Here is a 21,691-nt window from a genome sequence, read left to right as displayed (position 1 = left end):
ACCAAGCCAAAAGTGACGATGGATGCAGTGCGATGATGGTTTAGCCCCACTCCCAAGGACAAATGTCTTCTCCCAGCAAATCCACTGCCACATCTGCAGATGGAAAGGATTTGATTTTGTCTCACCTGTCTAAGGGCTCGTCCAGTTCAAACGACACCAGGCCATTCCGTGCATTTTGCACCGCAATCCCATCCAATACGGCCCATTCCTCTTCTCTGCTTCTGTACCCCAGTAATTTCAAGGATTCGTGGAGATTCTCCCCATGCTTTCTCAGAGAGGCGCTCATCGCTCTGGAGAACCACAAGAGTCAATAGTTACTTTTAAAACAACAGCAACCACAGCTGGAAATTAAAAACACTTCTCAGAATCTGAAAATCTCTTTCTGTAAAATAGCGTAAGCTGCTATATAGCCTGTGTTCATAGAATTGTAGAGTTGGAAGGGACCATGAGGGTCATCTAATCCAACCCCCTGCCATGCAGGATTTTTTTTGCCCAACATGGGATTTGAACCCGTAACCCTGAGATTAAGAGGATTGTGTTTACCAACTGAGCTAGTTCTGTTGTCCAAAGCGAAAAGTTAACCTTTTCAGTTTAGAGCCTTGTATCCTTTCTAGTAAGTAGTCAACACTGGTTGTCTCTATGATTGCCACCAATGGCCTATCTATTCCAAACTTAAAAATGGAAGGCTTAATGCTGGTGGCCAACAAAAGAGGTTTAAAGACTCTCTCAAAGCAAATCTTTAAAAATGTAGTATAAACACCGACAACTGGGAAACACTGGCCTGCAAGCACTCCAACTGGAGAACAGTCTTTACCAAAGGTGTCAAGGGGTTTGAAGACACTCAAACTCAGGACGAAAGGGAGAAACGAGCTAAGAGGAAGGCACGCTTGGCAAATCCTCACCATGATCAACTCTCGCCCGGAAACCTATGTCCCCACTGTGGAAGGACGTGTGGATCCAGAATTGGCCTCCACAGTCACTTACGGACTCACTGTCAAAACCGTGTTCATGGAAGACAATCTTACTCGGCTACGAGGGATCGCCAAAGAAGAAGAGGATGTAAAAGCTTTCATTTCACGTTATTTCCAGTGTTCAGGTTCTGGGTACTTGGATAGACAAAATTGCACCACCGATGCACAAGAGTCAGGAGGCTTGGAGGAATCCCAAGATTTACATAAGTACAAAAACAAACAAACAAACAAACTAAAAAGACTTCTAAAAAATGTTAAGTAGAAGAGACTTGCCCCTCCCCAAAACACACAACAACAACAACAACAACAACAACAACAACAGCAGCAGCAGCAGCTCAGTGGAGACTGAATGTGCTCAGTGAATGTACAAGGTGTGACCAGAAAGTTCAGTAAATGGTCACAGAAATCGGACAGTGAGAAATTTTTGAACATACAATCGGCGTCAGAAACCCACAAAATGCTCACAATTGTGTACGGAGTTGAAGCTGTAACTCGAAAGACAGTGTATGAGTGGTTTAAGCATTTCCGTAAAGGGAGGAAAATCATCGAAGATGGCAGACTGTCAACGAGCGGAACGGAGGCAAATGTCAACAGAGTTCGTGAGTTATTGATGCAGGATCGGCGTTTGTCCGTCCAAATGATGGTGGAAGAATTGCATATGCCACGTGAAATCATTACTGAGGTTTCTGAGTTGTCCCACTGTCCATATTCCCCTGATCTGGCCTTACTGGATTTCCAAAACTGAAAAGGCACAGGTTTTCCAACATTTCACAAATCCAAGCTGCTGTGACGAGGGAACTGAAAGCAGTATGGAAAGAGGACTTCTCCAGAACTTTCCAACAGTTCTACGAATGTTGTCAACGGTGCATTGTATCAGAGTTGGACTGACAAACCCTGCACCTTCTAGGTCCCTGGTGTCACTATTCAGAGTACAGACTCAAGGACTTGTTATGGAAATAAAGGAGGGGGCACTTATTGGAAATCAGTTTTGTCACCTCTTCCCCCCCCAAAAAAACCCCCCGAGACAATGAGCCCAGCCACTTTTTATTCACAGTTGCATAAGCACTACACTATAGCATGGCCATAAACCTGCACGTTCAACCGCTGAAATATACACCCAATATGTAGCCATGGAGATTTATGTTACTGCTTTATGAATGAACACTGTGTTTTATGAATGGACTCTGTATTTTGTGAATTACCTAAGAGCCACCAATAGGGAGCTCTAGAATCTGACAGCTAACCAATTGGGTACTACCAAACAGCGACCCCTATTGCTGAAAGCAGGTAACCAGCAGGGAATACTTCAGCTCAGCCTGTTGACTGAATACCCCCTGCTGTGCTGATAATGGAGAAAGCTTATAAATTGTATCCCTTCTGGCATCCTGGCCAACTCTATTATGCTGGTGTAAACCCTGGTGCACCAGAAGCCCAGAAGAGCAGCAAATAAAATCCGCTCATCCGTCAGCGACTGATAAGACTTGCCAATCAGTTCTTCCAAAGTCTTCCTAAATTATAAAGCTCCAAAATACATGCCAAAAGAGAGCAGGTCTGGGAAGTGTAAGGCATACAATGGGCACCACCAGTGAAAAGGCCCTGCTCCATCTAGCTCCTGCCCTGTCATTTGATAGAGTGCCCACTTGCCCTCCTTCTTGACATGGAATACTCTCTATTGGAGTCTCCAGGTCCAGTACAAAGACCATAAGAAGGGAGAGCAGGGACCTTGAAGTTTCCAACAGCTGTTAATCAAGCAAGCAAGCAAGCAAGCAAACACATAGGTCACCTTTGTCACAGTCAGGACGCCTATGTCCTGGCCAGGCCTGCACCCAATCTTGTTTTTGTACAATCTTGTTTGTCCTCAGTAACCAAAATTATATTATCAACATATACAAGCAGAAAAGTTGTTTTCCTTCATTTGCAAGGAATCGTACAAAACAAAGTGGCACCAATAAAGAAAAGTTCCAGGGTGGCAACAGAAAGCAAACTAAAAATTCTTTTGCAGTTCATCAAAACTATCCAGCAATATCAAGTTATAGGAAAACTGGTGCTATTAACAGTAATCCTTCTAGTTGGTTAATTGGTTCGGCAACTTCCATGCACATGACGTGTGATGCTAATTATTTCCCCCAAGAGTTAAATGATAACCAATCAGAGGCAGCTACAGGAGAGCTATGAGGTTCAGGTGAGGGTCAGATGCCGTGTCAATCCCAGCAGGTATATAAGAGGACGAACGGCCTGCCCACCATTCTCCTAAAGAGGAGAAGCCTAGCATGGAATACTTATGTATAGTACGCAGATCTGAAAGGGCCACAAAGGGTAAACCACCCAAAAGGTATGCTAAAGAGTTTGCTAAAATAGTCAAAGCAGATTCAGCTGTTGTTAGTAACTCAGAGAAGGTTTGGGAACCTCCAAGCTTCCTAGAAGTCCAAAAGTTTAACCTCAGAGGATGCTGAGCCATGGTTAAATGCCATGAAGGCTGAACTTGATTCCTTAGAGAGGAACAAGACCTGGGAACTAGTTCCAGGCCCCCCAGGCCACAAAAGGTTTACAAAGTTCAGTTATTGTAAAAGTTTTTCAGTGTAAATTTTGTGCATTTTTTAAAAAAATCACCATGGCATTTAACAATAATATATTATGTCCTTTTGAGGAGAAATTGTGAATTGTAGAATTTTAAATACCCGTCATCATCCTTGTCTTCACTCAGTTTTGTTTATAGCACTCTTCCATTTTCTTCTAGTTGGGGGGTGGGGCTCACAAGTGGAGTAGCCTAGGGCCTCTCTTCATCTAAATCTGGCCTCGACTGCAAGGTTATATGTTCGGATATTTCTCGCTGTCCGATTTCTGTGACCATTCACTGAACTTTAAAATGATGACCAACTGCTGACTGGGGAAATGGAAAGCTGGGAGGCTAGTGTGCAATGGAACAGAGTGGCTGGAATGCAGAATAGCAGCATTCCACATTGCAATGTTTTGTTGTACGTTCCTCTTGTTTAAATAAAACCACTTTCTGGAATGTATCTAAAGTCACACCTTTTAGCAGGTTGGGTGCTATTTTTAGAGGGAGGGGGAATGTAGATTACAGAAAAATAAATCAAATCAAATGCGGAAGGTAGCTAGGAAAGGTTGCTGAGAAATTTCAGGCTGGCTTTTGAAGCTCTTAAGGAGCTGAACTTTGTATGTAGGCCCTGAACTGCCCTGATGACAAGACTCACTGATATGGTCCTGAAGATGTCCTGCTGTCAGGAACATATCAAAAACAAAAACAACCAAATAATCCCCTCTATCTCACATCAATGCACCTCTCACCTCCCAGCTCTAGCTTTGTCCTTCTAACCATTCATGAGTTGAGGGCCACACCTATTTGCCATCACAGCCCCTTTCCTTTGTTCTCGGTGTCAGGGACCATGCTGAGGAGGGCTGCACTGAGGAAGAATGGTGGGAGCCTCCCCCTCCCCCTCCCCCGCTCCTGCTCCAGATCCTGGATCTTCCCAGGAGCAGGAGGACAGTATAGATTTGGAACAGCGGTTTGCAGAGGGACATAGTTCAGAAGGCAGAAGTTGGGAAATACTGGATGGGGAACAGCTAGGAGAAGAAACACTGGGAGAGAGAGGGTTAACAGATTCACTGTCTCTGGAAAGCATTCATCCACTCTCACCAAGGTCAAGAAGAGCTCAGAAAGTCTCAGAACAGAAAGCACACAAAGCACAGAGGGTACAAGCTCAGATTACAAGATGTAGAAGTGACATAGATTAATAGGGACAGAAGGGGGTGTGATCCTTAATTGGGAGCACCGCCATTTCTAGGAGATTAGTTTTTTTGTTCTCTCGCTGTGATTATTAAAGTTTCTAACTGGTAAGAAGACTCCTTTTCCTTTGTTCTGCTTATCTACTGCCATGGGGGGGGGGGAGGAAGTCAATTCCCTGCAGCCTGACACCTGCAAGGCAGTGGAAGTTTAGGAGCAGAGTTTTCCTTTTCCTAGCTGTACTCCACTCCCAGGTTGATGAGCCCTTCTCGTTTCCCTCGGCAGCATGTGCAGAAACCGCCTTCTTGACCACTGGTCCCAGTATTGGTCTCTTCCACTCAATCCACCAGAGCCTGTCTTCACATGCAGGGGAAGACCCTAACTCATCCAGGGTTTGAGATGCCTCAGCTACTCTCACCTGGTTTAGCCAGCCAGTCAAAACCATTCCCGGGGTGTAGCTGCTGTCACATGCTGACAGCCTCTAGGTGCCACAGGTGAGAGCTGAGTGCAGGGTGGGGACCAGAAGTGGACAATCTACCCCCAGAAGAAGCATGACTTGTCCCCGCACAAAAGGTTCTATCCCCCCTACCCCCCATGCACCCTTTATTGGCTCTGGGGTCCAGTAATATCTGATGCTTTGTCATGCACAAAACATTGCCCTCTCTGCAGAGTGAGTACCTGTAGTACGGGTTAGAAATATTTGTATATTTCATTAAAAAAAAATTCATATACCAGCTTTCGGCATAGGAAAGGTCTCCGGGATGTAAGGATACATCTTAATACAATAAAAACTGGCAGCAGGAGAAATTAAAAAAAACCACCACTTAAAAAACAGCATGGGGGGGGGGTGGTACCTTGGTTCTCAGACGCCAAAAACCTGGAAGTAAGTGTTCCGGTTTTCAAACGTTTTTCGGAAGCCAAACGTCTGATGCAGCTGTCGGCTATTGTTTCCTGGGCGCCTGCACCAATCAGAAGCTGTGCCTTTGTTTTCAAACATTTTGGAAGTCAAACGGACTTCCGGAACAGATAAAGTTTGGCGCTTTTGTGTTTGAAATTTATTTTGCGTTTTGGGGGCTTTTCTGGTTAATTTCTCTTCGTGACTGTGTGTTCAGTTCAGTTCAGCTACTGATTGATTAATTGTGTGACTGCAGAAATGGATAAAAGTCCCTCATCCAAACAATGACTATCATCAGTGCAGGAAAGAAGAAAAATTAATTTTAATTTTTATCATCTACAATATTGTCTTATTTATTTCATAGTACAGTACATTGATTATTGCTTTCCTTTTATGGATCAATACTCTTGTTAGATAGCAAAACCCATGTTAAATTGCTGTTTTAGGGGTTGTTTTTAAAAGTCTGGAACAGATTAATCCGTTTTGCATTGCTTTCTATGGGAAAGCACACCTTGGTTTTGGAACGCTTTGGTTTTGGAACGGACTTCCGGAATGGATTACATTTGAGAACCAAGTTACCACTGTATTCATATACCAACTTTTGGCATAGAAAAGCTCTCTGGGATGTAAGCATACATCTTAATACAATAAAAACTGACAGCAAGAGAAAATTTAAAAACAATCACTTAAAAAACAGCATGGGGGGAAAGAATAATTATGCTATGAAAAACCCATTAAAAGCTTGGAAACTGAATATTGTCTCTTGTATTTTAAAAGAATTAAAAAAATATATAAATGCATAGTTTCCATGGAATTGTTTTGTCTCACCGAAATTGATGCACAGTTGTAACTCTGGGTATGGATGCACTCATAGCTCTCCCCGTGTCTTTCTCATTCCCTTCTGTCTTCTTTTCTTGATTTGGAGGGCAAGGCAGAATAATTGCGATAGATTTGTTGAATGGCCGCGATGAAGGATGTTGCAGATGCACCAGAGGACTAGTTGACACCACTGAATGATACATGTCGTTCTTTGTTTTTAACATGGAAATCAGGGATGGCTCAATTGGTTGTATCTGCATAAATATTGTGCTTTTATGATTTATGATGTTAGCATCACTTGTTGCCAGAAAAAAAAATCTACATTTCTGAAAATTGCCTTCATTACCAGTGGAATATAAATGCTTCCTCACCCTCTTTAATTCATCTTATTACAAATATTCTTTCCAGCAGGATGTTTTTAAATGACATTCTGTCTATATTTAGTTAGTCAACATGAAGCATGTTTTAATAAAACCTTCACAGTGTGTCTGTAGCTTTTAATTAGTTGCAGTGTTATAGTATCAATAGGTTACAGCTGTAATCCTAAACACACTTACCAGGAAGTAATCCCCATTGGACATAGTGGAACATCGTTCTGAGATTATATAGGACTGCAGCCTATTTGTGGAACAAATATCTACCACAATTAGGGAAACTAGCTTAAAAGAGCAATACAACAGAAAGCACTGATTGGTGTAACAGAGTGAGAATAAGAGAATTGTCCATGTTATTACTATTAATATTGATCATTTTCCACAGTCAAGCAGGCCCAACATCTGTGGGCAGAACCATTGAGATGATCTAAGCCATCAGGAGTTCCCATCGCCAATCCAACAAGCTGATTTACAGAATCCTGGGTCCAAAACTCTTAGCATTTTAATCCCTTCAAAATGTCTCTGGGGCCCTGGCACAGTGTTGCTCCAGGGCCAGCTAGACTGACGTGTGTGTGTCTGTGGTGTTGTTGTTGTTGTTGTTGTTGTTGCTGCTGCACCTGCCTACCCTCACCACGGGGGGGGGGGGGGATGCCGAAGGACCCTGCCAAACCTGGCACCAGTCCTGTATTATTACATTCATACCCCACCTTTCCTACGCAGAGCTCAAGGTGCCCTATATTTTTCTGTTCCTCCACACTTTATCCTTCCAACAACCCTGCAAGGCTGGTTAGGCTGAGTGTGTGTGACTAACCTAGTGAGCTTCATGGCAGTGCATACCCTCCAACATTTCTCCAATGAAGTGCAAGTAGATAAATAGGTACCGCTCCGGCGGGAAGGTAAACGGTGTTTCCGTGCGCTGCTCTGGTTCGCCAGAAGCGGCTTTGTCATGCTGGCCACATGAGCCGGAAGCTGTATGCCAGCTCCCTTAGCCAGTAACGCGAGATGAACGCCGCAACCCCAGAGTCGGACACAACTGGACCTAATGGTCAGGGGTCCCTTTACCTTTACCTATCCCATACCCTCCAACATTTCTCCAATGAAAATAGGGATGTCCTATCCATGCCCTCCAACATTTCTCTGATGAAAATGGGGACGTCCTACTATATCCCCATACACTCCTCCAGCGAAAATAGTGATGCCGTAAAGAAAAACAGGACATTTTGGGATCAAATCAGAAACTGGGACAAGTTTCTGTAAATCCAGGACTGTCCCTGGAAAATAGGGACACTTGGAGGGTCTGGGAGTGGGGATTTGAGCCCTCGTCTCCCAGGTCCTAGTCTAGCACTCTAACCGCAACACCATACTGCTGCATGAGTATGATGCTTTAGAACAGTGGTTCTCAAACTTTTTTCTCTGGGCCACACTTTCAGAATAAACATTTGCTCGCACCACACTGAATTTCTTATTGATAAGAAATACACTGAAAAACATTAGGATTGTCCTCAGTATCACTTAATGCTCTTGCTCTCATTTTGAAACTATACTATACTATACTATACTATACTATACTATACTATACTATACTATACTATACTACAGTCAAACCTTGGTTTCCGAATGCCTCTGTTTTGGAACGTTTCAGCTCCCAAACACCGAAAACCCAGAAGTAACTGCTCTGGTTTTCAAACAATTTTCAGAAGCCGAACGTGCTATGCAGCTTCCATTTTGAATTTCCCTATTGTATTGAGGCTTCCGCTTTCACTTTTCGTTTATCAGACATTTCGGAAGTCCAACGGTCTTCTGGAATGGATTATGTTTGACAACTGAGGTTTGACAGTAAAATGAAATGTTCAAATGTTTGTTTGATTGTCCTTGAATCCTCCTGCTACCCTTGCATTCCTCTCCTGCCATACCAGTGTGATGCACCACACCCTTTGAACACCACTGCTTAATAATAATAATAATAATAATAATAATAATAATAATAATAATACTTTTGTTTGTATTCTGCCCTCCGCGGCTGAAACCAGGCTCAGGGCGTCTCACATCAAATATATACCATTGGTATAAAATCAAACAATAATTAAATTACCTCCTAAAAACAAGCCAGGATCAAATTAAAATCTAATAATAGAGCGTGACACCAGCAAAACAGTACTCCTTGTCGCACAGACAACTACAATCCAAAGTCCTGTTCAGCAGTTCATTTTGTTGGCAGTGGGAGGGCACTTTCAGAAGGTCAGGGTAAGGTTGTGGCAATCCCCAGCCCTTGGGCTACTTTCAAGTTCTCCATTTTGAGATGCATCATTTCACTAAAAATAACAGCCCAGAAACTTGCCATTTTAAAATCCATCCTTTCCTCTGATTTAAGACCACTATGAAGCAACGCATGTGGCTGTACTCCCATTACGCATGACGAAAGCTCACCGACTGAAGAGAATGATGGCCACAGGCCATGACCCAATGCTCTCATGTACATACAAGAACTTCCCTTTTCTATAAGCGAATGAATGGCCTGAATGCACAGAGGGGAATCCCCCGTCTCTCCATGGAGAACTTCCCTTTGTACTTATGGCAGATGGGACTGAGTTCCTGAGGGCATCTGCCGAATGGAATGAGCAACAACTTCTGCTCTCTCTTTGCTGCCTACTGTAAAGCGAAATGTAGATTAAAACAGGCAAAAGAGAATAACCAACTGCCAAAGCACGTGGAATATAAGGAATTCATTTGAGTCAAATTATCTCTTATTGGTTTACTAATGAAATACACACCAAATGGTTGGAATATCTGCAGAGCAGCTGCACTAGTTGTTGCTCCCTTCCTTATAAAAATTATCATCGACCCTTTGTTCCACTTCCGTTAATAATGGCAGCAGGCCTAGCCCATCTATGAGGCAAAGTTAGGCAACTGCCTCAGGCGGCAGAATCCACAGGGGCAGAGATCCCTCCGCCTTATAGCCTAGGCTACACAAAGATCTGAGTATTTATATCTGTGATCTTTAGATAGGCAGGAGGTAACTCCATCTAAATAGGTATCAGATTCCAGAAACTGATTATATTGGGTGTATAAGGTAACGTCATTAACACCCATACCGTGTTTTCCCTAAAATAAGACACATTCTTATATTTCTTTTCCCTCAAAAATGGTACGTCAGTATGGTACAGCATAGAAGAGGGGGGGGGGAGGTTTTAAAGGCTTTTAAAAATAGAAAAGGTGAGGTCTTCTCCAGTACCTCTCTCTGGGCTTTGACCTGTTTCTGGGCCAGTGTGGTGTAGTGGTTAAGACCAATAGACTCGTAATCTGGGGAACCGGGTTCGCGTCTCCGCTCCTCCACATGCAGCTGCTGGGTGACCTTGGGCTAGTCACACTTCCTTGAAGTCTCTCAGCCCCACTCACCCCACAGAGTGTTTGTTGTGGGGGAGGAAGGGAGAGGAGAATGTTAGCTGCTTTGAGACTCCTTCGGGTAGTGAAAAGCGGGATATCAAATCCAAACTCCTCCTCCTCCTCCTCCTCCTCCTCCTCCTCCTCCTCCTCTTCTTCTTCTACCGGTAGCGCACCTGGGCCTGGGTTTAGCTGTGTGTTTCCTCACGGCCTCTGTCTGCTCACATACCTCTCTTTTCCTTCAGCGGTGGCGGCAGCGTGGTGGTGGGGCAGTAAGGTCAGGCTTCTCTTTTTTCCCCTTCCTTGCTCGCTCCTGGGTCCCTCTCGGAGCGGATGGCCGGGTGTCTCTTTCCTCCTCCCCGGTGTGGCGGCGCAGCGAGACCGGGGCCACAAAAGGTCCTTCTCCCCTTCTCAGCGAGATCGGGGCTGCAAGAGGTCCTTCTTCCCCTCTCCTCTTCCTCGGGGTGTGTGTGTGTGTGTGTGTGTGTGGCAGTAGTGAGGTCAGGTTTCCCTCCTTCCTCCTCTGGAGCACCCCCAGTACCCGCGCGGTTGCAGCAGTGGTTCCAGCGGCTCTGGAGCGGGTCCAGCAGCACTAGGAACGCTGCCTGCCTTCCGGAGCTCCATCCAGGGCCGTCTTAAGGGAGGTGCCCTCCAAAACTGCGCCTATCACTATGGCTTATTTTCGGGGTATATTTCGCAAATGCAAAAAAATCCTGCTGCGGCTTATTTTATGACTATGTCTTATTTTAGGGGAAACACGGTATGTGTGTTGAAGGCCCCTCCAATGATAAGCAGTGCTGCAGGGTAAGTGGATTCGAGGGATTCTATGTAATTCTCTAATTCTGTCCAAATAGCATTTATAGTAGATTTTTTTTTTACAAGGTGGTATGTAAACGTTAATCAGCATTAGACAAGCTCTCCGTACTTTAATCAGGACAGCAGTTGTGAATGGATCGCATGGGGTCATAGATGTTCTGGTAGCATTTAGTGCTGTAGAGATGAAGCAAGCAAGACCCGCCCCCCCCCCCAACTGGGGCTTCCACCCCTCAGCTGTCAATGAATGGCATTTATAACCATTGACTGTGCCATGTCTCTTTGCAGGAGAATCATGTCAAATTGCTCAAAGTAGAACATTAGGTGTTCTGCTTTGAGTGCCAGTCTGCAATGTTCCAAGACATCAGCTTTAACCCCTGTTCCCTCAGGGCTCTATACCCTTCGCTTCCACCTTGTCTAGAAGCCCTGTCTTGTCTAAAAAAATTACTCCCATTCATTCCATCAGTGGAAGCCCATTCAGCAGTGCTGGTATGCCCCTCGGTTCTTGGGAGGGGGGGTAGATATCTCGTTTGGAGCTAATTTGCAATACCTCAGCCAGGAGTTCTGGGCCATCACATCCGGGTTGACCCGTACCATATCATAAACATGGGGGGGGGGGGACAGGGTTTGGATTGGAGGTCCACATCTATGCATTCAAATGTTCCTCTGGATATCCTCTGCTTGACTAAACAGTGTAGATCTTTATACCCTCCTTGTTCCCGATATAGTTCTTCCATCACCGATGGCGGGAAGAAGAGGTGCCATTTTGGGGTCTGCCTCAGGCGCCAAAATATCTTGGGCCGGCCCTCCTTGGCAGTCTTTCCTCACTTTATTTAGTTAGAGTTGCTGGGCAAACATGGAAATAGGTATGATAGGAGGGTGTGGGTTGCTGCGGCGACTGTTGGTGCAATTGATGGCTCCCCGAAACAGGGAGCAACATAGCTATTTGTCAGAGCTCTTTCCAAGTACGAGTCCTTAGGGAACAATGGACATGAAGAGCTATTTCACCTGTAGGTTATCCAAACACAGTACATCATGCTGCTTGCCCGCTCCGGCGGTACCTGTCCAGCCAACATCAGAAAGGTTTCCCAAGAGGAGAAAGCAAGCAGCACACAGACAGGCTCCCAGAAATGTAGGGCATGATGAAAGAAGATGATCGAATGATAAAGACGATAGACAAACCCAAAATACCTCCCAGGAAAAATGCATCCAAGCAGGAGCTGAACAACGAACTACATATTTAACATTGCAGGATAAATATGCAATGGTGAATGTCGAGCAGTTCTTTCCCAAGCTTTTACTGCCACCCAGGGATGAAGTGAATGACAGCCTCTGTTTCTCAATATCAAGAATCCCTTAACAGGAACAGCAACAACATAGGCTCCTAGCCACTGTACTAAAAGGAGGACGAGAAACATATTGACAGTTGCCTTTATGAATTCCTTGAGATGTTGGCCGAAGTTGAAAGAAATGCACAATTAGTTCTACATTGCTTGAGTTTGTTTCTTGAATGGTAGCCTGCCAATATGTTCTGAAAAGTCACAGCTCTGTGTGCCCTGAGTGTTGGGCACCATTTCTCTACTCTGGGTGGGGGGGTGGGGTGGAAATAGGGGGTTCGATCCTCCCAGCTGGCTCTCACAAGATCCCATAGGAGGATGAGGGATCTCATGGGGGCTTTAGGTGGATAGGGCAGCCATGAGCCATTCCACCTTTGGAACCATTTTGCCCATGAGCTACTCTTACCCAAGCCCAGCTTCTCCTATATCCATTCCCTAATTGCAACCTATCTCTGCTAATAAAGCAAGGTGTTTATCTCCTTTTGTCCCCAGCAAATGATTATTTTTTTTAAAAAGCATACCTTTAGGTGCATTGTTACTCGAGAAGTAAAAGTTGATGGAGGCCAGCAAAATGAAATTCTGGGATCCATACTTAGCTTTCGTGAAAGTCCTTTCTTTGGAATGGTGACTGTTTCCGTCTTTAAGCATGAAACCACCGAAAAAAGACCAAGCTGGCTGGTTTTCACCTCCGCAAAAGTCCCCTGCGTGACAGAAATCAGTGAAAGATGCTGAAGTGGATAATGATAAACGGATTCTAACCTGGGAAGCCAGCATGAATCAGAGGTATTAAAGGAAAGTAACTCGAGAGTTAACAACCACAGAGAAAGATCGCTTTCTCCGTTGTGTTTCCGGGCAACTTTGTCTGAAAGCCACAGTAATGTAGCTGGTTTGCAGTTTTAGCTACTGCAGAGATATGGGTATCACTTCCTGTGGTCTCTTCCCTCACTACTTTGGTAATATATCAAATAAGGAGCAATTCTGTTGGGGGCTGCCCAGACTCGGCAGCAGCAACTGGCATCCTGGGGCAATTGTTTGAGACCCAGTAGAGTCACGAGTGAGGATCCCTGCCCTGCTAGTGGGGTCTGTGAACCTCCATTCTAATTTCCCCACTGCTTTGAAGTGACACTAATGGCAGTCCCTGGTTGGTCAATATTTACATTATTTAAAGATATCTCTTATTCTAGACCAGCCTTTCTCAAACTTGAGTCCCCAGATGTTGTTGGACTACAAGTCCCACCATCCCTAGCAGCGGTGATCAGGGATGATGGGAGTTGTAGTCCAATGACATCTGGGGACCAGGCCCGCCGACTTGACCCTGGGACCCTGGGTGCCTGGGGCCATGCACAGCATGCCTACGGCGTGTGTAGCTCCCTCATTGTTACCTGGCTCCGAGTGGCAGCTCTGCTGGGTCTGACCCAGGGGTGGAATGGAGAAGAACCTAGGTTCCAACGGGAGCTCACTCGGTCACGGGGATTTGAACTGCCGACCTTCTGATTGGCAAGCCCAAGAGGCTCAGTGGTTTAGACCACAGCGCCACCCGCATCCCCTACTACCTTAAATAGCACCTTTGTGGCGTTTCCCCACTTTGCTGCTGTAATTTGTAGCATGACTAATTGCTTGTTTCTTGCTGAGCTTTTGGAGGATTTCAGTGACGGCACCAATACTCTGCACATGCTGTAGAAGACCTTTGTGATAAAATAAGCTACATGTGGCCAGAGGGGGTGGAGGACCTCCACAAATTGCCTGCTTCGTGTGAGCTCCATTGCATGTGGTTCAGGGTGTGTGATACCTCTGTTTTCTTCCAATGAATTAAAAACGGAAAGTGATTTCATCTAAAGCCTTCCGGTGTCCCCTGTGATTCTGGACAAATAAAAACAATAGAGCATGTGCTTCTCCAGTACCTATATTATAGAGACATCTGTATTAATCTCATCTCCCCACTACTCCATAAGTACCAGGACGCACAGGACAATTCTATATATCCCTGCCCATGCGGCCTTAATAGCAGATTTTTTTGGCAGGGGGGAAGGTAAACGTTGACCAACACCAAGGAGGCTCTCTTATGTTTGAGTAAAACAGCCATTGCTAATGACTTACAGCTAGGAAGAGGTGATACAGAGTGTTCTAAGTTTGTGGAAATAAAGCAGGCTAAACCTCCACAAGGTCTGCCTCCTCTCTGAGACGGACTGGCGGGTAGGGAATGGCTACTATAACCATTGAGCAATATAGAGTCGCGGCGCCATGTCTCCTGAAGGAGAATGATATCAAACTGTTTGAAATAGGATATTAACTGCTGGTTGTTTTTCTTATTCCGCCATCCAGCAATATTCCAGGATAGCAACTTCAGGCAGCTGTCCCTCAGTGATACTGGTTCGCCCATTCCACCCTGTCCATCAGCCCATTCATGTCTTAAAAAACACTCCCATTTGCTTTGTTTATAGGGTAACAATGTTCAGTTGTTTTCGGCGTCTTGGGGGTGGGAATTGGCATTGGTGGTGTGGCTAATTCATTGGGGGACAACTTTCAGTAGCTGAGCCATGATCTCGACGATATGTCTCCCTGGTAGCTTTCAGATACCAACCCTGCTACAACATACAATGTTGCCAGGTTCTGCATAGCAGCATTCAAAATTTGTTGGTTGATGTTGTGTGCCACAAACTAGATTTAATGAACACCCATATGAGCGTGCTTTGTAAATTGATAGTCATGGCCTTTTATATACTAACCTTTTACGCTCTTCCACATCCGTTTAATCCTCCTAACCCTTCTTTTAGATTATTTTAGCTCTTTTAGATTCTTACAGTCTTTGATATATACCTTCCGTTTTAATAATTTTAGCTTTCCAAAATGTTTTACAGATTGTAAATGATTGTATCCCACCCTACATATGCTGGTCTATGACCGTAATAAAGATTTGATTGATTGATTGAGCACCAAACCTTGACAACAATTTACTAACCTTCTGGTTTCCTTGGTGCCCTTCCAAGGAGACAGGAGTCAAATAACGTGACCGAAAATTCACGTCAGTCACCTTCACCAGAATGTCTTTGTACATTCCTCTGTAACGTGAAATAAACGGGATCGCGATGGTGATGGAGTGAATGGTGGGTGGGTGAACGGAAGAGCAGCACTCAGCATGGATGACGTTGCTGACCAGCTCTTCTGAACCATCTACCACCAATGAACTCAAATCGTTGACAACTCGGATGACTAGATTGTCCAGCACACTGAAAGGGGCTCTAATGCAACAGGCTATTTCAGGTTCACTCAGGTCATTCGCTTTCACAAGAAACCTGCAGACAAAATACAACAGTATCCATATTTTCTGCAATGGAGACCAATAGCTAGAATCGATTTGCAACTGCTGAACTCCCAAAACCAAGGTGCGGCTTCCGATTGGCTTCAGGAGCTTCCTGCAGCCAATCGGAAGCCGCGCCGTACATTCGGCTTCCGAAGGAAGTTTGAAAAGCGGAACAATCACTTCCGGTTTTCAACCGTCCGGGAGCTGGAATGTTTGGCTCCCAAGGCCGAAATATTTTTTAATATTTGATGTTTTATTGTGTTTTTAATATTCTGTTGGGAGCCGCCCAGAGTGGCTGGGGAAACCCAGCCAGGTGGGTGGGGTATAAAAAATTATTATTATTATTATTATTATTATTATTATTATTATTATTATTATTAGCTGCTTTTGCTGCAACAGACTAACAATGACCCCCCCCCCCCCGGAATATTTCCTGAAGGCTACTCTTGAGTCTCCCCCAAAAGACCACTTGCTCTTACTCTTTAGTCATCCAGTCACTTTGATCATCCTTTCTTTCCAGCTCACCGGAAGACAGATGCATGGAACTCTTTTTATGCAAGTCTCCTGACCTTGAACAATTTTCTTGGTAGCTTTGGGCAATTTCATTACTTGTCTCCTTTTGATTGACATCTTTGTCACTCCTGCCTGGCTCGGCTATCAGCCTGTAATTCCCATTTCCCATCTGCTTCGGGGCTTCTTTTATCTCTGTCTGTTTTTCCTGATTAGGACACGTCTGCAGATGCTCTACACTGCTGTTTTCCAGCTTTCTGGACACAGTTACATTTCCCCCATTGTTTCCTGAACTGTCTTCCAAATCTCTGTTTTCTGAAATTTTATGAGTGGAAGATAGCACTGATTGAGAACCTATTCCATTGTCCTGATTTGCCACTGCAATGCATTTTTGTTGCTCATCTTCATTTTTCACAAGTACTGGAAATTCCTGTTCTTTGCCAGCTATATTTTCATTTGAGGATGAACCCGTTTCACTTTCCACTGTTTTGTCTTCCGTCATCTGGGTTCCGTTTCCCCCTCTGCGTACGGATGACGGTTCATGAAAGGGCTGACTGGCGCCTGCCAATAACTGCCTGCCATTTGCTTTCTCTTTATTAGCATCACGCACAGATTTCCAAGGGATACACGGAACAAACGGCACATCATCCGATTTTCTGCAGCTCATTTCAAGCAGCTTGTTTTGTAAGTCTCCAAAGTATTTGGCAACATGTAAGATGAGCTTGTTTAATTTCTGAAGCCAGTCTGCAAGGCCGCTCCCCTCTGAAGAAGCAAACAGAAATATATGTGACGGGTAATACATTATTTGTGATTTGTTCGGGTGAAAAGGTTAAGCATGTCCTTCCATTTTTATACACTGTTATCATTGCCCAACTTGGTTCCCTTATCTATTTTCTACAGCCCTTTGGCTTTTTTTTTTTTAGGAGGCTGCAGAAAAGGTGGGTTTATTCAAGCCCCCCCCCCACCTTTACCTATGATTAACAGAAGATTGCTCAGCAAGATTGCTTCAGTCCCCTAACTTTATCTTAATCTGCAAAGCCACCCCCCGTTCTGTTACTTGGGCGGGCTAGAAGAGTTCAGGAGATTGAATGTTGACAACTTGCAAATATAGTGGAACCTTGGTTCTCAAATTTAATCCGTTCCGAAAGTCCGTTCCCAAACCAAAGCGTTCCAAAACCAAGGCGCGCTTTCCCATAGAAAGCAATGCAAAATGGATTAAATCCGTTCCAGACTTTTAAAAACAACCCCTAAAACAGCAATTTAACATGAATTTTACCGTCTAACGAGACTACTGATCCATAAAATGAAAGCAATAAACAATGTGCTGCAGTCACACAATCAATCAATCCGTAGCTGAACTGGGTTCCACACAGTCACACAAAAAACCCCGCAAAAACAAAAACACAAAAATACAAACCCCTCAAAAACACAAAATAAATAACAAAAACAGACAGACTTCAAAACGGAAGTGTGGTACTCAAATTGGAACCATAGCACTCAAAACGGAGCATGTTCGGCTTCCCAAAAAAGTTTGCAAACTGGAACACGTGCTTCCAGGTTTTCAGTGTTTGGGTTCCAAGTTGTTTGAGTACCAAGGTGTTTGAGAACCAAGGTACGACTGTCATTGGCAGTAGTGACAGCCTTCCCCAAGGAAGAAACCCACCTGTTTTGGAAATCTAAGTTTTACAGAATGTATGCCTTTTCAATCAGACCTTTCCCTGTCGCTTCCGTCTGCCAACACAGCAACACTTTCAATATGTCACTCTTTATAGAGTTAAGCAAGCAAAGTACTTTTTATTCTTCAGAATCATGTGAACTCCTTTCAGGCCTCTGCTTTCTTTCCCTCTCCGACCTTGAATGCCCAGTTTCATAACACAATGGCAGACTCTGTTCTCATCTCTCATCTCCTCTTTTCTTGTGGAGTATTTTATACAAAAGAGAGGCAGGGAGGGAGGGAGGGAAGAAAGGAGGACAGGGGCTTTTGTCCAGGAGTACTTTATTGGAGAAGAAGAGTACTTTATTGGAGAAGAATCTAAAAAGAAACTGATGCAGATCAAACATCTACATTAAGGTGGATCTAATCCACCATTTTCTCAAAAGAAAGCTCCTTTTGATGCTTTCTTTAGGCTCATGACTCAGAAGCCAAGGCATAAAAGAACTTTTGAGTTAGGTAAACATTTTTGTCTATTAAATTATGGATATTAGGTTGTAAGCAAGATCTCTCTCTCTCTCTCTCTCTCTCTCTCTCTCTCATTTTGATGGTCCCTTGCTATCCCAACTGGAATATGACCTTACCTGTCTGAATGGAAATGGGGAAAAAACAAGCATTGCACATAGATAAAGGGAAGGAGAAAAAGCGGTCTCAATTTGGATTTAGCTCTGGGTGGAGGAGGGAGGCAAAATAGTGAAAGGTCCCTGACTTCTGAAAGCATCTTTCAAGATACTGGCAAGCTGAATTGATGTCATTCAGGAACTTAGCTTGTGCGCCTGTATATTGCTTCTCTGTTGCTCAACCTGTGCATTTGCAAATAGTCAATTTATTACAAGTTGCCTCTTTCCCTCCCTTCTGTGCTCTCAGAAGGAATCTGACCTTGCAATGCCCACACCTACAACTTCCTGTAATTTGCGGAAGTGGGGACTATGAAACAATAGCCTTTCATTTATATTTTACAAATTGTTGCTTTCTCAGTTTCTTTTTGCCAAACTTCCAGAGGGGCAATGATGTTTGTCTGGTTGTAGCAAAAGCAACACATTTTTTACAGCCCAGTCTTCTGTGCATTACAGTCTAGTTTACTTAACCTTTACTTCAAAGCCTATTGCATTTTGAATCTAAACCTAAATATTATTTGATGTGCAAAATTCTGGAACTGATTTCACATGATTAATGATCTCAGTCCAGACAATTTGGATCCCTTTGAGTCAGGATTACGCCCCATCATGGGACTGAAGCTGCCTTGGTCATGCTGGCTGATGATCTCCAGCAGGCTAGGGACAAAGGTGAAAAATGTTTCCTTGTTCTGCTGGATCTCACAATGGCTTTCGATACCATTGAATATAGTATCCTTCTAGAGGGGTTGGGAGCTGGAAGCACTGTTATGCAGCGGTTCAGTTCCTTCCTCCTGGGCTGCGTCCAGAAAGTAGTGTTCTGGAGTGAGTGTTTGGACCTCTGGGCCCTCACTTGTAGGGTGCCTCAGGGCTCCATCTTCTCCCCCCCCCCTGTTTTTTAACATCTATATCATCATATAGGGAGAGATCATCTGGGAGAGATCATCAGGGGGTTTGGGCTGGGTGTTCATCAGTATGCAGATGATACCCAGCTCTACCTCTCTTTCAAATCAAACCAGTGAAGGCAGTAAATGTCCTGTGTGAGTGTCTGGAGGCAGTTGGAGGATGGATGGTGGCGAATGGATTGAGGTTGAATCCTGACAAGACAGAAGTACTGTTTCTGGGGGGACAGGGGGCAAGCAGGTGTAGGGAACTCCCTGGTCTAGAATGGGGTAACTGTACCCCTGAAGGACCAGGTGCACAACCTGGGGGTCATTTTGGACTCACAACTGTCTACCAGCTCCATCTGATACACAGACTGAGACACTACCGACCTGAGCGCTGTCTCGCCAGAGAGGTACATGCACTGCTTATGTCCTGCTTGGACTGCTGCAATGTGTTCTACACCTTTGAAGGTGACTTAGAAACTACAACTAATCCAGAATGTGGCTGCCAAACTAGTGACTGAGAGCTGCTGCCAGGACCCCATAACACCAGTCCAAAATGATCTACACTGGCTCTCGATATGTTTCTGACCAAATTTCAAAGTGTTGGTACTGACCTTTAAAGACCTAAACAACCCCGGCCCAGTATACCTGAAGGAGCATCTCCACCCCCATCATTCAGCCTGGACACTGAGGTCCAGATCCAAGAACCTTCTGGAGGTTCCTTCTGTGACACAGTAAAAGGAACTCCAAAGGGTTGGAGTGAGCATACTAACTCTTTGCCTAAAGTATATAATATGTATCAGATTAAAGCTTTCTAGATACTTCTTGGTAAAGGTAAAGGACCCCTGGATGGTTGAGTCCAGTCAGAGGGAGCTGATGTTTGTCCACAGACAGCTTTCCGGGTCATGTGACTGCTTCTAGCACAACGGGACACCACGACGGAAGCCACAGTGCATGGAAATGCCATTTACCTTCCCGCCGCAGCGATACCTATTTATCTACTTGCACTGGTGTACTTTTGAACTGCTTTGTTGGCAGGAGCTGAGACAGAACAATGGGAGCTCACCCCGTCACAGGGATTCAAACTACCAGCCTTCTGATTGGCAAGCCCAAAAGGCTCAGTTGCTTAGACCACAGCGCCACCCACATCCCTTGTTACTTCTTGGTAACACACTAGTACCCAAAATAGAGAAGGAGGCACAGATCCCTTATGTGAATTTTCTTTTTGTGTTTAGACTTACATGCAAGGGACATTTTTTAAAACAAAATCTTTTTATTGTTGTCTATATATGTTTAGGTGATTATAAACCACCCCCAGGGGGGTGCCTTTATGAGCTGCAGGAATGAATGTTTGTCACAGCATAGAGACAATCATGTTCACCTCCTAATCTCTTCAGATTGAGGGGTTGCTAAAGCCACAAGAGCAGAGTGTGTTTCTAAAGTTGGCAATCTTGCTTGACATGTTTTCCATTTTTGAATATAATGTTATTTAAATTATTTGGTAAATTAAAGAATTTTAAGGCTGCTTGTTTTTAGTGGGGTTTTTTTTTTTTGCCTTTTCATATTTATTTATGATGCTCCCTGTGCATCCCTTAAGATCTACTCAACTACAGGTCTGATTGAAGCCTTAAGTAAATGGCATCTGTTTGCTGTTCTCTCCAGAACGTTTGTAGGAGAAATCCAACTTCTAAAAATGCATACAATTATGTATACTGCGTCTTGAACCTATGAGTGCATTTCAGCAATTGGCTGCTACATAGTCCTTGATTTACATATTTAGCTTTACTTGCCTTTAATTGAAGCTTGTTTCCAGCCTTTGTCATGAACAGCATCCAGCAGCTGATGGGTATTTTGAAGAATCTTAGAAGTGTCTTCCAGTTGCCGGCTGAAGGCTTTCATGAGCTCTAGAAGGAGAGGAGTCAGTTTTGGAAGGAATTCTGCTATCTTCTCATTGTCCTTACCGCCACCTTTAAGAAGTTCTCCTAAATTGAAGTTTTGGTGCTTGATCTCTTCCAGTATTTGATCTGGATTATTAGTAACAGCTTCCATGGTTTCCCCGTAGAACAGTTTTTTGAAGAGAGTTCCTCCTCTAGTATTTATTGCTAAGCCTAAGAAACAGTGTACACTTGCCCTATAGCAAAAATAAGCAGCTGGCAAGGAAACATTGACTTACTGTTGACAATGTAAAAGGAGTTACTAGGTGACAAATAGGTGTGGCCTTCCTGGAATAAAGAGAACTGGCGTGCAAAAGACTAATACATGATTAGAAATCTAATGGGTTAAGAGCAAGTATCATAACTCCATTACACAAATCTATGGTGAAACCACATTTTGAA

At 44.2% G+C, this 21,691-nt stretch overlaps 1 protein-coding gene across 1 annotated transcript in view; it reads right to left on the bottom strand.

Moving 5' to 3' along the window:
• DTHD1 (death domain containing 1) overlaps positions 1–21,404 on the bottom strand; it is a 28,136-nt gene extending 6,732 nt beyond the window's left edge. Inside the window, exons 1-6 of the mRNA XM_033160709.1 lie at positions 21,146–21,404; positions 16,113–16,905; positions 15,292–15,625; positions 12,854–13,033; positions 6,437–6,681; positions 126–290 (exon numbers count right to left, since the gene is read on the bottom strand). Of these exons, the coding sequence (XP_033016600.1) occupies positions 126–290; positions 6,437–6,681; positions 12,854–13,033; positions 15,292–15,625; positions 16,113–16,905; positions 21,146–21,404 (1,976 nt within the window). The remainder of the gene's footprint in view (positions 1–125; positions 291–6,436; positions 6,682–12,853; positions 13,034–15,291; positions 15,626–16,112; positions 16,906–21,145) is intronic.
• Positions 21,405–21,691: the final 287 nt, after the last annotated feature.

This window comes from Lacerta agilis, chromosome 9, assembly GCF_009819535.1.
Source record: "Lacerta agilis isolate rLacAgi1 chromosome 9, rLacAgi1.pri, whole genome shotgun sequence".
Taxonomy (NCBI): domain Eukaryota; kingdom Metazoa; phylum Chordata; class Lepidosauria; order Squamata; family Lacertidae; genus Lacerta; species Lacerta agilis.
The sequence above is the reverse complement of the archived record's forward strand: the minus strand, read 5'-3'. Positions and strand labels throughout refer to the sequence as shown.